Source organism: Herpailurus yagouaroundi, unplaced genomic scaffold, assembly GCF_014898765.1.
Source record: "Herpailurus yagouaroundi ecotype Mexico unplaced genomic scaffold, PumYag 203, whole genome shotgun sequence".
Taxonomy (NCBI): Eukaryota; Metazoa; Chordata; class Mammalia; order Carnivora; family Felidae; genus Herpailurus; species Herpailurus yagouaroundi.
In genome coordinates this window covers 9,142,050-9,158,137 of record NW_024412434.1, presented here as the reverse complement: position 1 = coordinate 9,158,137, position 16,088 = coordinate 9,142,050, and the positions used below count along the sequence as shown (strand labels likewise).

Here is a 16,088-nt window from a genome sequence, read left to right as displayed (position 1 = left end):
GCAGTCCGTGAGTTCGAGCCCCGCGTCGGGCTCTGGGCTGATGGCTCGGAGCCTGGAGCCTGTTTCCGATTCTGTGTCTCCCTCTCTCTCTGCCCCTCCCCCGTTCATGCTCTGTCTCTCTCTGTCCCCAAAACAAATAAATGTTGAAAAAAAAAAAAGAAAAAAAAAAGAAAAAATGAGAGACTAGTTAAATTTATCTATGTGAATGTCAAATATAGGACATGTAAAATACAATAAGCTCTGAAGGAGTAGTAGTGTGTTTGGAGGGAGAGGAGGATATGGAACTGCTTCTCTGAGGAAAGAATTGATACAAATTAGTCAAGTATGTATTACTATTTGCATTCTAATAAATGAAACTTTGTTTTCAGATTTTTCCGATTGGGAGTCTACTAGTTTGACCTTCGGTAATGAGACTTGTCAAACATCCAAGAATTTGAAGGTTGATGATAAATGCCCATTTGTATCACAACCAATGATCAAAAATCAGTCAGCATCCACAGATTCTGGACCGATAACCTTAGTAGATAAAGAAAAGATTAATATTGGAACTGTGCTGCTGTTAGGTAATTGTACACTCCATGACCTGAGTGAATCACAGTTACCAGAAAACAGAGAGAGCAAAGAAGGTAATGAAGCATAGAGAATTCAACCTCTTTGTGGCTTCACCATAGTTGTGGTTTTTCGAAAATAATTTTGTGGCAAAATTTAATTTGTGTTTATTCTTTTTAGGTAACCTACAACCAGAGTATTTTTAGCAATACATTTGCATTCTTCCTTTGACTAAAGCAACATACAGATAGCAAAGAGACATGGAGAAATTAATTTCTTTTAGGCTAGCATTTAGTGTACACTGGAGAATGGGTAGCAGGATTATATTTAGAACTTTTGGACTAGTTGGAAAAACTAGGTACGGATCTAAAGATTGACTACTCAAAACATAGTTTCTTAGCTTTATTTTTATAACTCTAAATTCACAAGTATCGGTCATACTATAATCACTGTAACAAAAAAAGCACCTTCCCAAACAAAATGTTAAAATACTTCCTATATTTTCTATGATTTTATTTTAGTGTTGGCTTTCTCAATTGAATCACTGAGAATTTATCACATAGTATCATCTTCTCAGCTATATACACATAGTCTGTCGCCTTGTTTTATTATTTTTAATGAATAAATAGTTCACAAGGAATATTGGTTTTAAAGAGTGCTGTATTATTTAAAAATAATATATGGAAAACCAATTTTTTTTAAATAGTATCTTTAAAATTTTTTTTAAAATATTTTTATTTATTTTTGAGAGAGACAGCATGAGCAGGGGAGGGGCAGAGAGAGAGGGAGACACAGAATCTGAAGCAGGTTCCAGGCCCTGAGCTGTCAGCACAGAGCCTGATGCGGGCGGGGCTCGACATGATCACAGACTGAGATCATGACCTGAGCCGAAGTCGGACGCTCAACCGACTGAGCCACCCAGGCTCCCCTTGGAAAACCAATTTTAATTCTACTAAGATACTCAGTCTATTGATTAATGACATTTAATGTGTGTTCTACTTTATGTACCAGTGCCCCTTTTCAGTCATTTGATCAGGTCTGTACTAATAAATTGTACAATATTTTTTTCACCTCTGTAGTTTTATGTTCTTTTCTTTCTTGATTTCTAAAATTAACATGTATTCTCAAAAGATTTTGAGCTCTTTCCTAGAGTAGTGAGTATAGGCTATAAATCCAAAGTTATTTAATATACAAGTGACTTGTTTGCTGTTACTTCTTCATGAGCTTGGTAGATCCCAGAGGCAGGACTTTCAAAACAAAACACCTACACAGGCTTCTGTAACACATAAAAGGATATGAAATAGAAAAATTACAAAATAAATACAAGCAGCTTAAACCAGTTCATATAGATCATTTCTTACTTGATGCCTTTTTATAAAGTTTTGAACAGAGTTCTCCAGGGACTGAAGATTGTGTGTTTATTCATTTAATACAGATTTAGTCTGTGCTGGGTCCTAATAATTTTATATCCTGAGTATTTCTGGAACCATTCTGTTGATTTGGATGTGCATCATCTTTATTTTATATTACTGCCTTCTAATTCATCTCCCATCTTTTATTACTATGCCATTCAAATTCATCCTTCCCCACAGTATTTAGAGTGATTTGTCTCAAATGCAAAGAGGACCATGAGCTACTGTTGAAAACATATTTATGTCCAGGCATCTTCAAATTATATATAAGGCTCTCATAATCTAGACTTCTGCCTAACTCTCCATCTTTACACCTTTCTACTGTCTGCTTTTTTCTCTGGCATTCTGAACTGCTGGTGATGTCTTCCTCTTTGATCCCTGTATTTTGGACAAATAGTTACCCTGGTATGTGCTTCTCTCCCTGTCTTGCTAAGGCCTTGCATGCTCTCCCCTTTTTCTGCCTTCTAACACCTTTGAATCTTGCTAACCTCAATGTTGGAGTCTTAGCTCAGTCATTCTCTCTTGAAAAGCCATTCCTGACACCTTTTATCTACATGTTTCTCTAAACCTAGGTGCTTAGTACTTAGTGGGAACTCCGTAAATAATTACTGCATAAAATAAATAAAGGCTGTTGACACAAAGATGATTTAAGAGATTATCCCATACAGTCCAGGAGCAAAAGTAGAAGATACGTAAACAAATAATTTACAGTTCAGGTGGTGAAGATACACTAGAAAAATCTATAAAGTACTAAGGTAGCCCCAGAGAAAGAGACACCTATTTATCTGGGGAAAGATAGCCATTAACAAGGATGACTCTACATAGCAAGCAGTCTGAGTCCTAAAAGATGGGAAGAAAATTGTCAAATAGTGGAGGAAAACGTTTCAGGAATGTTTACTTATCAGGAACATATACCTATAGAAAGGGTATACACTGATAAAAGCATAAAAAGTAATAGTAATTTTGGAAACCATGAATAATGTTGTAGTTGAATCTTAGTGTGTTATTAAAGAGGTACTGTTACAAGTGTGTTGTGACTTTATATGTTTCTACTGTTTTTTAAAATTTTTGTTTTGTTTCTGATTGTTTTGTTCATTGATGTTAGGTGGATGGATTTGTGAATGAATCTTTGAGATGTTTGTATGCATTTAAGCTGGTGACATCTAGTATTTCCCAAATGGTTTGTTGAAGTTTTAGATAATTATAAGTATTTCTTAAAGAAGTAAATATTCAGGGGCCACCTGGGTGGCTCAGTCGGTTAAGTGACCGATTTCAGCTCAGGTCATGATCTCTTGGTTTGTGAGTGCAAGCCCCACGTCGGGATCTGTGCTGACAGCTCAGAGCCTGGAGCCCATTTCGGATTCTGTGTCTCCCTCTTTCTCTGCCCCTCCCCTGCTCATGCTCTGTCTCTCTTTCCTTCAAAAATAAATAAACATTAGAAAAAAATTTTTAAAAAAAGAAGTAAATATTCAGGTAAAGATTAATTTAAGCTTTCAATTGATAAAATGTTATTTTCTATTTTTATGAAGGTTATAGCTTTTATCTAACCATTCTGAGTAATCTATTTTAACTAAATATATGTATTTGTCAGCAGACCTAGACTTAGAATTAACATCAGTGGAAGAGCGAGAAAGGCTTGATGGAAGTGAAAATAACCACCCACAGGTATGTAAAACGTTAAATTTCCGATTTTATATTGTTTTCCTTGCTTTGATAATGTGATACAGTTCAAGTGAAATTATCTTTTGAATGAGCATTTGAAGTTGATAGATTATAACTTAGTATTTAGTTTTTATAAAATTTTATAAGTTACAAAACTTAAAATATTGTTAGAATTTATAGTAACTTATAGCTAAACTTTATCCTTGGAATTGAGGCAAAAAAAAAATTCCTGAATTTTGTTTGCTTCTTCCATTATTGTAACTTCCTTACATGATAAAGAACGTAACATCAAATATTGAATCATATGTTTAAGCAGTTGAAATTATGAGCAATATAACAATGATGACCACTGACTTAGATTCATGTAGAAGGAGTAATTATTTTCAGTGGTTCAAAATGTGCAGTTTCATAATGCCAGTCACTAATGCCAAGATTAAAGATGTATATTCCAACTTTGGTCTCTTTGTAGTTGACTTCGGAGAATGGGGTCATACAATGAACACAACTGCCTATTGTAGAATCACACCCTATAGGATGGGTTATACACAATAGGTTTTTAAGTTATTTCATTTCAGCATAGGAGCTCAGTAAGTATTATTAACAGTTTTCTTATCCACTCTCAGTGGACATTACAATATATCAGAGCTGGGTACAAGTAGATAATCTGTATTGATGTACACCACCATTATAGTATACAATTTGAATTTTCTTTCTCATTGATATTAATTGATTTTGGCTGCTAATAATTTTAAGTTTGCCTATTCTCTAGTTATTAGTCTTTAAAAAAATACTCAAATGCACTTTAGGGCTCATTATTTAAGGGATGGTAAGGTAAAATGTTTTTAAAGTTTGCAACATTAAAAGTCATCTAATTTATTTTTTGGTAGATTTAACATGTAATGAATTGTTTAGTTCAAAAAACTGACAAAATTAAGTTTATGAGTTCATGTTTTTCTTCTGTCTTAGGCTAAGGCAAGTTAGTTTTCACTTCTTACAGGAAGTTACAATCCAGTGATTTGGGAACAGCTAAACATAGATTAAAAAATTTAACAGTTAAATTTTGATTATTTTCTAATTTTTCTTTGTCCATACTTGATTACTTAAGGATAAGGTTATTTTACAAACATGTATCCCGGCAGAAAAGACATCTGAAAATCAAAACAAGGAAATTAAGTGTCCGTTTTTGCATCTGCAAAAAATGACTCAAGAACCAGAAATGAATAAGGAATGTGATAGAGAGCATGATATATCTGTATATTCAGGACGTGCTTCTATGCAAAACTTGGAGGAAATGTGGATCAAACAAGGCAAATTAGAGTGGAAAAATAGCTAAAAACTCATTACCAGTCAGTTAAAGCAGAAGTTTGGTGAAATTTGTTAACAGTACAGAATTCCTACTTATCTTGAAGAAGAACCACCACATGGTCACTCTAAAGAAGGAGCCAACTTAAAGGAAATACCTTCTAATTGGACAAATAATGTTCCTCAAAAAAAATAAAAATAGATCTACCCTATAACCCAGCAATAGCACTGCTAGGAATTTACTTGATTGTGAGGAAGAAGATGCATTTGGAGTGTCTGTGTCAATAGTATTTCAGGCATTTCCTGAACAAAAAGAGCCTAGTCTTGAAAATGTCATTCTCTCTCATTCATACTCTGGGTCCCCAGAATATGCTTGCCAGTCATCTTCTACGCTTTCTTTAAATGAAAGTAAATCATCAGGGAAATACAAATCAAAACCACACTGAGATATCACCTCACGCCAGTCAGAGTGGCTAAAATGAACAAATCAGGAGACTATAGATGCTGGGGAGGATGTGGAGAAACAAGAACCCTCTTGCACTGTTGGGAATGCAAACTGGTGCAGCCACTCTGGAAAACAGTGTGGAGGTTCCTCAAAAAATTAAAAATAGATCTACCCCATGACCCAGCAATAGCACTGCTAGGAATTTACCCAAGGGATATAGGAGTGCTGATGCGTAGGGGCACGTGTACCCCAGTGTTTATAGCAGCACTTTCAACAATCGCCAAATTATGGTAAGAGCCTAAATGTCCATCAACTGACGAATGGATAAAGAAATTGTGGTTTATATACACAATGGAATACTACTTGGCAATGAGAAAGAATGAAATATGGCCTTTTGTAGCAACGTGGATGAACTGGAGAGTGTTATGCTAAGTGAAATAAGTCATACAGAGAAAGACAGATACCATATGTTTTCACACTTCTGTGGATCCTGAGAAACTTAACAGAAACCCATGGGGGAGGGGAAGGGAAAAAAAAAAAAACATCTTAGGGAGAGAGCCAAACCATAAGAGACTCTTACAAACTGAGAATACACTGAGGGTTGATGGGGGGTGGGAGGGAGGGGAGGGTGGGTGATGGGCATTGAGGAGGGCACCTGTTGGGATGAGCACTGGGCGTGGTATGAAAACCAATTTGACAATAAATTTCATATTAAAAAAAAGAAAGTAGGGGCGCCTGGGTGGCGCAGTTGGTTAAGCGTCCGACTTCAGCCAGGTCACGATCTCGCGGTCCGTGAGTTCGAGCCCCGCGTCGGGCTCTGGGCTGATGGCTCAGAGCCTGGAGCCAGTTTCCAATTCTGTGTCTCCCTCTCTCTCTGCCCCTCCCCTGTTCATGCTCTGTCTCTCTCTGTCCCAAAAATAAATAAAAAATGTTAATAAAAAAAAAAAGAAAGTAAATCAGACTATGAAGATGAGAACAAACCAGACATTGAGCATCTTTTTAACAACAATGAGAATTTTTATAATGATATAGAAAATAAAAAAGCAAGGAACCCACTAGTTACATTTAAAGTGAAAGAAGGCCAAGAGTTTGACTTGCAAATGGCAAAAAATACGGACCAAAATACCACCGACTGTAAATTAGACATTGGACATATACCTCAGTCTAGTGATTCAGAGAGCCTTTTTGGTTTGTGGCTTGCCTGCTCCGATGTGATGAAACATGTGATTCAGACAAAAAGGCATGATATTTCTGCTGTCACAAACACAAGAAAACAAAACCAATACAAGACTTTTTCCAGAAGCCATTATATGCAGATAATGACAGTACTCATAACTATAAAAGTGTTAAGTCTGAATTAGAAATTGTGAGTTCTTCTTCACCATCTAGTTTTCCAGCATCTAAAGTATATTTAAGTGAAGAATTACATCAAGGTATGCAAAGGTTTAAGAATGAGATAGGCATGTAGGTTTAAATAATCTTAAAATAGGTTTAAGAATGAGTAGAGTTCCTGGCTTTGGAAAAAGAGAAAGTTCAACTTCCAAAAGAGATAGAGGTCCCCCTTGCTGTTACTCTTGTTTTTTCTTTTTAGCAATTATCGATCCATTCTGATTTTCCACTTAAGAGAAAAGGAGTTTGTATAAAATGGAATTGTCTAAATAAGTAATTGTGTCTGGAAATAGATTATTTCTGCTATCTAACAAATAGGAGTTCAGGAAAACATTATGATTTGTTTTCCTTAAAGTTTCTGTGTCAGTCTTCCAAGTAGCATATGAACTGGGAAACTAATTAGCTATATAAGTACCATGTGACCTCATGAACCAGAATAATCATAAAGACACTGCTTAAATTTTTTTTTTCAACGTTTTTATTTATTTTTGGGACAGAGAGAGACAGAGCATGAACGGGGGAGGGGCAGAGAGAGAGGGAGACACAGAATCGGAAACAGGCTCCAGGCTCTGAGCCATCAGCCCAGAGCCCGACGCGGGGCTCGAACTCACGGACCGGGAGATCGTGACCTGGCCGAAGTCAGACGCTTAACCGACTGCGCCACCCAGGCGCCCCAAGACACTGCTTAAAAAACATAATCTCCAGGGTTTTTTTTAATCTATTGGCTTAAATATAAATTGTATTTCCATAAACAATAAAAGGGGAAGGAAGGAATAACTAAGAGAAGGAATATAAACAAATGTTCCCAGCCAGAATTGCTTCAGTATGTGTCAGTAGACCCTGGGTCTAGGGTTCTTTCTTGTCTAGCAAGACAGCGGGATGCAGGATTAAAATGGGAGAGATGGCTAATGTCCGGAGAACACAAGAGCCCCAATTAAGGGTCCTTGCTCTGTTGTTATTAGGATCAGAAGGCTTCCAAACATGGTGATTGATGTGCACAAAGAGATAGTAAATCTGTGAACATGAGCTCATGGGCATGAGGGAAAGGGGGTTTGAAGATATAGGGTGTTAGGGGTTTGGGTCAATATAAAACAAAATCCTGGTGCCTGGCAGATGGTTGTTAACAGCCCACCTGAGCATCTTATCTGTTTATCTTAGCTAGTCTAGGGGATAAGACAGATGCTACTTCAGGATCCACAAGGCACCTTTCTTTTGCTAATTAGCTCCCCTTTGGGCTTCTTTACCCTGCAGCCTGTAGCCTATAGCCCTATTTACCTGTTTACCTAATTTGGTCCTTCCTTCCTGTGAAAGCAGCTTTCTGCTATGATACTAAATTGGGGGGCATTTTTGCCCTGAATACCTAATCTTGCTTACCTCATACACCTTTGTATGGGGGCCTTTGCCCTCCTCTCTATTCTGAGGCCCTTTGCCCCACTTCTCTCATCTTATTTGCCTAATCTTGTTTACCCAAACTTGGGTGTGAGCATCCTATGGCTTTGTAATTCTTTATGTCTTGTTAACCCATTAGTGCAGGCTCAGGGAATTCCTAAGCTTACTCCCCACAAATACATGCAGTCTTCTCTGCTTTACTCACAACCTTGGAACTTAGATTTCAACATGACCTCTTTGAGATAGTTTTAATAACAAATATTTGTATTATCACCACTTTTTTTCACACTTTTTAAATCCTCATTCTCAGATGTTTCTGTTGAGTCAGACTTTGACTTTATGTTTAATAAAGTATGACACATTTTGACATGTATGATTTTTACCATGTAGGTAGCATAAGCCTTCAGCAAACCTTCGGTATTTAACTCCAAGGGAGAAAACTGAGTTTTGAGATGTGTGGAGTTTAGAAATAGACAAAATCTAGAGATATCCTTCTTTAAAAGAAAAAGTAGCTAATGTCCTTGTCCCCTATGAAGGTATTAATTTACTGTGCCAAAGTCATACTTTTAAGGTATCCTATTAATTTAATGAATTTGTGGTTATTTATCTGATTGTGCATTAAAGAATTGTATCATCTCTTTTGGTGCCATAAAATGCTAGGTAATGCCACTTCAGGAACTTTGGACAAATTTAACCTTTTTTAGTTTTACTCGAATTATCAGTAGAAAATGGGTTTAAAGTTGATAATTACTTTTATACCCTCTCCCTATAAAATTTTATGGTTGTTGAATGTGAAATTCAGGGAGCATTACTAATTTCCCAGAATTCCAGCCTAACATCCTTTTCACTCTGTTCCTTTTGTGTTGTGGCAAACCTTCCTTTGTAAATTTTAGGGAACACTGTTACTTTTTTTGAGAACCTTGGGATCCAAATTAAAAAGAATTATAAAAGGCAGTCAGGGAAAGAATAGCTTCGTGCAGAAAGAGGAAAGCTTCCTGTTTTTGTTACTGGAGCACCTCAATGTCACATGTTTTAAATCTGGCTGTTGTGTAAAACCCAGGTGGTAAGGATAGGAAAGGACAAATTTTGTCTTTGTCTTTTTATTTCTTTGTATTTCTTGGTCAGATGGGGTGGGGGTGGGGTGGGGAATTTTCGGTAGCAAAGTGTGGGTATGAATAAGAGTACAAAATTAAGAAAGCCCTTTCAGAAATTTTGGAAAATTCTGCTTTTTTTATTCAAACAGAAATGAAGCCGACTTTATAAAAATTATAATTACATGTAATGATAAACTAAACACAAAATGTTTATCAATTAAAATTATGACAAACTGTCAACTGATAAAATTAATGAAAAAACTTCTTGACTAAAGTAACAATTACCTTTAGTATCAAGTTCCATTAAAGGTTGAAGAAAAAAAGCACAGAAGTAGTGACATGGAAGTATCAGAAAACATACATGATGCTGCAGCTGCTGGATTAATTCAACAAAGAAAGAATGGAAAAACTGATAACCATCAATTTCCTGTTACAGAAAATAAAGATTCTGATAGGTAAGCCATAGCAATGTTTAAATAGTAGGTAATTGTTATTTTCCTATGCAACAAACTTTTATAGTTTGAGCTGATGTTCATGATGAACAAGTTTCGTATTTTTCATGGAGATATTTCATCCTATGTGGTAATCAGAAAAATGTAAATAATGAGATACCATTTTTTGCAGTCATAGTGATAAATATTTTATTAAAAAATAATCAAAGTGGGGCGCCTGGGTGGCTCAGTCGGTTAAGTGTCCGACTTCAGCTCAGGTCATGATCTCACAGTCTGTGAGTTCGAGCCCTGCGTCGGGCTCTGTGCTGACAGCTCAGAGCCTGGAGCCTGCTGTGGATTCTGTGTCTCCCTCTCTCTCTGCCCCTCCCCTGCTCATCCTCTGTCTCTCTCTGTCTCAAAAATAAATAAAAAAATTAAAAAAAAAATAAAATAAAAAATAAAGTTAGGAAATGTGAGGAAAATGACATTCTTATTCACTGTGGCTAGATGAAGTTGGTAAATCCTTTCTGAAGGGTCATTTAGCAGTGTGTTTCAAAATTTCAGAAACGTCGTTGCACCTGGGCAGCTTAGTTGGTTAAGGGTCCAACTTCGGCTCAGGTTGTGATCTCGCACTTCATGAGTTTGAGCCTTGCGTCAAGCTCTGTGCTGACAGCTCAGAGCCTGGAGCTTGCTTCAGATTATGTGTCTCTCCCTCTCTCTCTGCCACTCCCCTGCTTGTGCTCTGTCTCTGTCACTGTCAAAAATAAATGATAAAACATGAAAACAATTTTCAGATAGGTCATCCCGTTATTCCAGTGGCTTCATTGCCAGGACTGGATCCTCCAGGAAAACAAGACTTCTATAAACACACACACACACTGTAAGGACATTTATTATGTATATAAAATAGGATAGATATTTTAAGGTTACTTACATAAATATGTTATGTGTATATATTAAGGATATTTATTATAGCATTCCCATATCAAAAAATTGAAGATAGCCTAAATGTGTATTTACTTATTTTGAGAGAGAGAGACAGAGAATGTGTGCTTTGGGGAGGGGCAGAGACAGAGGGAGAGCGAGAATCATAAGCAGACACCATGGTAACAGTGCAGAGGCCAACACAGGGCTCGATCTCCCGACCACAAGATCATGACCTGAGCCAGTATCAATAGTTGGATGCTCACCGGACTGAACCACCTAGGAGCCCCAGAGACAGGCTAAATATCCATTAATAAGGAAGTAAATTTTCACTTCTATAAAATAATGGAGTATGTGACCATTTTAAAAAATGAAATTTGGTTTACAGTGTACTGATGGTTTAACAAAGTATATTTAAAGCATTTGGTTTGATGTCATGTCTTATGTACATTTTGTTAGAATACTTTTAATATCTACTGAATTGCAAAAGGAAGTTCCCTGCTACACTGGCAGTCTACTTCATTACCAGCAAAATTGCTAGTTATTAGATTTTTGGTTTTGTTTCCCAGTGCATGAGTGCTCAAATGTTGGACCCTCAACTTAATCTGAATATTGCCAAGAGGTTTCACATGGCAACTTGTCTCATATTCTACATAAACATTTGATGACCCCTGTGCTATAAACAAAAATGCTGATAATGCAATGAATCGTTTTTATAAAGGTACCTTGCTTGGATGCCATTATCCTTCCTTTTTAAAGAGAACATATTTCAACATGCACCACACCAAATTTTTCAACAGTGCCTTCATGTTATGCAATTTATGACAATTCAGTTTACAAAGTAGGAATATTTTCTGCATTCTCACCCCCTTTTAGTTCTGTGTATAAAATTTTAATATGCTAATTACTTTGGATAGTATAAAATATCCTAGAGTTAGGTGACTTTTTAAAAATGTTTATTTTGGGGTGCCTGGGTGGCGCAGTTGGTTAAGCGTCCGACTTCAGCCAGGTCACGATCTCGCGGTCTGTGAGTTCGAGCCCCGCGTCGGGCTCTGGGCTGATGGTCAGAGCCTGGAGCCTGTTTCCGATTCTGTGTCTCCCTCTCTCTCTGCCCCTCCCCCGTTCATGCTCTGTCTCTCTCTGTCCCAAAAATAAATAAATGTTGAAAAAAAAAATTTAAAAATGTTTATTTTGAGAGAGAGAGAGAGAGCATGCTCACATGAGTGGGGGAGGGGCAGAGAGCGAGGGAGAGAGAGAATCCCAAGGAGGCTCCATGCTGTCAGTGCAGAGCTTGATGCAGTGCTCCATCTCATGACCCTAGAGATCATGACCTGTGCCGACATCAAGAGTTGGATACTTCATGGACTGGGCCACCCAGGTGCCCTTAGAGGTCAATAATTTTTATCAAGCATGAAATACTGCCCTTGAAATTTAGTTTTTCTGTGGTCTTTCTAAGCATGAGAGAAATGGTAATCAGCTTATATAATATTATATATCTAGAAAATTTTAAGGAGTCTTCTCATTGTATAATTTCGTGAGTTATTTAGTACCTTGGTCTAGCATTAAAAAAAAAAAAACTAGTGTTACATATGTGCAATTTTTAAGACTTCAAAATATTACAAAAATGTTACGTAATCCTTATGTAACAATTGAAAACTACAGCAATAATAGAAAATTAGATCAATGATGATCATTCCACTTAGCTATAAATCCTTAAAGAGCCTTCTTCACTCTTTGATCCTGATTTCCCTCCCATCCACTCTTGAATTCATTGTAGCAATTTTCCCTTTCCAATCTTCACTACTCCAGAATTGTTTTTTCAAGGTTACCACTGATTTTCACTTTAATGAGTCTGAACATAATTTCATACATCTCATTTTATTTAACCTTTCAGCAATATTTGACCCAATGGAAAACTCTCTCCTCCAAAATTCTGTCTCCATGTTGCTTTTAGGATATCACTCACTCACCTGATTTTCCCGCTGCCTTTCTAGTCTGTACACCTCAGCCTGATTTGCTTGTTTCTCCTCGTCCTCCACCTTTTAACCCATTGATGTCTTCCAGGAATTTGCCTTTGATTTTCCTTCTCTTGACTTTTACTATCTTGTATATTCTAATGATCCTCAAGTTTATATCTTCAGCCCGGATCTCTCTCCATAATTCCAGACCCACATATCAAACTGCCTACTTGATATCTCTTTCTGGATAGCTATTGCAAACTTAACATGTCCAAAATTGAACTAATATTCTTTCTTAATATTTACCTTTCATGTCTTTCCTAATTGAGTTAATAACAGTTCCATGAGTTGCTCTGCTAGAAAACTTGGTATCATCTTTGAGTCCTGTCTTTTTTTTTTTTCTTTTTCTTTTTCTTTGTCTTTTTCTTTCTCTTTTTCATACACATCACATCTAATCTGTCAGCAAATCTTGTCGGGTCTTCCTTCAAATATATCCAGAATCCAAACATATCTTCCATGACCAAGAGACTGTCATCTGTTGTTTATATTGGTGTAATAGGTAATTAATTGGTCTTCTTGTTTGTTTGTTTCTTCTTTTGTTTTTACTCTGTTTCCTTTAATTCTGAACACATTGGATCTATTAAAATGTAAGTCAGATTGTGTCCTTCCTCTGCTCAAAACCTAATTGCCTCCCATTTCACTCAGAGTACATGCCAAAACTCTTCCTAATACCGACAAGTCCTATATAGGATCTTTTCTTCTCAGGTGTCTCCTTCTGTCTGATTTGAACTATTTTCTACCCCTTTCATTCTGTCCAGCCATACTGAATTTCTCACTACTCTTTAAGTACTTCGGACATACTTCTGTACTTGCTGTTGACTCTATCTGGAATGCTTTCCTTCTGATACCTCATGGCTTGCTTTTTCCCTTTTTGTTTGTTTTTTCTTTCAGTTTTTTGCTTAAATGTCACTTTCTCAGCAAGGCCTTTCTTGGCCATCCTGACTAGTATTTCAACTACCTTTTTCCTATAACACATCAAAATTTGATTTCTCTGCTTTAATTTTTCTCCTCTAATACTGTATATTTTGCCTATGTAGTTTATTGTTATTGTATGTTTACTTCACTCATGAGTAGGATTGTTATCTGTTCGTTGCCATGTCCTCAGTACCTAGAAAATGTTCTAGTGTATATAGTGCTTATTCAATAATGTTTATTGAGTGAACGGAGTTTAGCCTGTGTATATTGTGTTTAACATAATACTAGTTCTCACTTTTACAAAGTTTGGCGTGGGTTCATTCTGACAATTAAACCTGCCAGTTATATACATTTTTTGGATTTTGGGGGGCCCAATATTGTGTTTACTTGCTACTTTTCTTTTAGTTATATTTATGTTAGTTTTAATTACGGTAAAATGTATCAAAGGAATGGCAAACTTCCTTTATATTTATTAAGGAAACTAAAACATGGTGCAAATTATTATAGGACTTTAAAAATTCTTGCCAAGGGATTATGAGCCCTCAATACCTGAAATAAAAAGATGAAGTTGGAATTTATCACTTACAAATAAGAGCGAGCTATGCTGGTTAGGTATAGTCTTTTCTAACAGAGCAGTCTGCTATTCTTACACAGGGTTTGGGGAAGAGTGGAGTTTAAGGATTGGGGGACTTTCAGAGAATTAAATGGTTTGTCATCATCTGAAGTACCATGGTTATTTGGGTGAGACTGTTGTGGATTGGTTGGCATGCTGAGGCATATGTGTTAGAGTGATTTTGTCCTTTATTGGCTGTCTTTCAGAAGGAAGGGGCTGAAATGGATTGGTTGGTGAGTAAGGCTTGTGGGCATTGATTAACACATTTAAAACTGATTCTGGTGGCTTCTTGTTACCATGGCTACATGTTAGGGTTTTGTTTTTGTTTTTGTTTTTTGTTTTTGTGTTTCTAAGTTTGAGGTGGCTTTCACCAGATGTTTTCTATTTAAAAGCTGCTTCTATTCACTGTGTTCAAAATGAAAGCTATTTCAAATTCTATAATTACAGATTCATTTTTGAAGTTTGGGTCAAGAGGAATTGTTTGATAATTGCTTTCAGAAAGATTCTTCTTTTCTTGGATGTTATTTCAACTAGAAAAGTTATCTGTACAACAGTTTTTTGAGAAAACAATTGCTAGTTTTTGTTTTTGGTGCTCTTAAGGGCTCATGTTTAAGTCCTAAATAATCTGTGGGAAGTTTCATTGTTTTTGGAAATGTATGTAGCTGCATGGTAATAATATTCTCTTGCATGCATTTAGTCCATGAAAAAGTAATTATAATTTTCTTTTTGGCGAATCCCCTAGTTTTTTCTATCAGGATTAGATACGAGGCTAAGAGTTTCCAAATCATTTGTTTTTAATTTTTTTTTTAATGTTTATTCATTTTTGGAGAGACAAAGTGAGAGTGGGGGACGGGCAGAGAGCGAGGGAGACAAAGATTCAGAAGTAGGTTCCAGGCTCTGGGCTGTCAGTACAGAGCCTGATGTGGGACTGGAACCCACAAACCATTAGATCACAAACTGAGCTGAAGTCATACACTTAACAGACTGAGCCATCCAGGCGCCGCAAACCATTTTTTTTTTCCCCAAACAAAAGCATAGCTAATCAGATTGTTGCTATTTTTGAGTGATATATATGACATATGAGTACTTCAGAATTTTTGAAGTTTTTCTAGATTTATTGACATAATTAACATACAACTGTGTAACTATAAGGTATACCTCTATTAATTTGATACACTTTTATATTGTAAAATGGTTACCACAATAGTGTTAATACTTCCATGACCTCACATAATTATCATTTCTTGTTTGTGATGATCTACTCTTGTAGCAACTTTCAAATATATAATACAGTATTGTTTTTTTTTTTTTCAACGTTTATTTATTTTTTTGGGGGGGACAGGAGAGACAGAGCATGAACGGGGGAGGGGCAGAGAGAGAGGGAGACACAGAATCGGAAACAGGCTCCAGGCTCTGAGCCATCAGCCCAGAGCCTGACGCGGGGCTCGAACGCACGGACCGCGAGATCGTGACCTGGCTGAAGTCGGACGCTTAACCGACTGTGCCACCCAGGCGCCCCTATAATACAGTATTGTTAACTGTAATCACCATCCTGCACATTAAATCCCCAGAATTTATTAATCTTGTAACAGGCAGTTTGTACCCTTTGACCAATATCTACCCATTTCTCATAGCCTCCTAACCCTGGCAACCACCAGTCTGTTCTGTTTCTGTGAATTTTTTTTTTTTTTTTACGAGTCCACATATAAGTCAGATCATACAGTATTTATCTACCTGTTTCTGATTTATTTTCACTGAGCATAATGCCCTCAAGTTTCACTCATGTTGTCACAAATGGTAGGATTTCCTTCTTGTTTGTGGCTGAAAATATTCCATTGTAAATCTATACCATATTTTTTAATCCATTGATCCATTGATGGATGCTTAGGTTGTTTGACTATTGAAAATAATGCTGCAATAAACATAGGGCTGTACATATCTCTTC

At 36.6% G+C, this 16,088-nt stretch overlaps 1 protein-coding gene across 16 annotated transcripts in view; it reads left to right on the top strand.

Moving 5' to 3' along the window:
• The window catches only part of ANKRD26 (ankyrin repeat domain containing 26), a 108,742-nt gene that overhangs the window by 54,544 nt on the left and 38,110 nt on the right, over positions 1 to 16,088 (top strand). For 15 of the 16 annotated variants that reach the window (XM_040451123.1, XM_040451124.1, XM_040451131.1 and 12 more), the window contains 3 exons: positions 369 to 626; positions 3,553 to 3,626; positions 9,534 to 9,697. In XM_040451123.1, coding sequence (XP_040307057.1) covers positions 369 to 626; positions 3,553 to 3,626; positions 9,534 to 9,697 — 496 coding nt within the window. The remainder of the gene's footprint in view (positions 1 to 368; positions 627 to 3,552; positions 3,627 to 9,533; positions 9,698 to 16,088) is intronic. The other variant, XM_040451122.1, reaches the window with a different exon arrangement.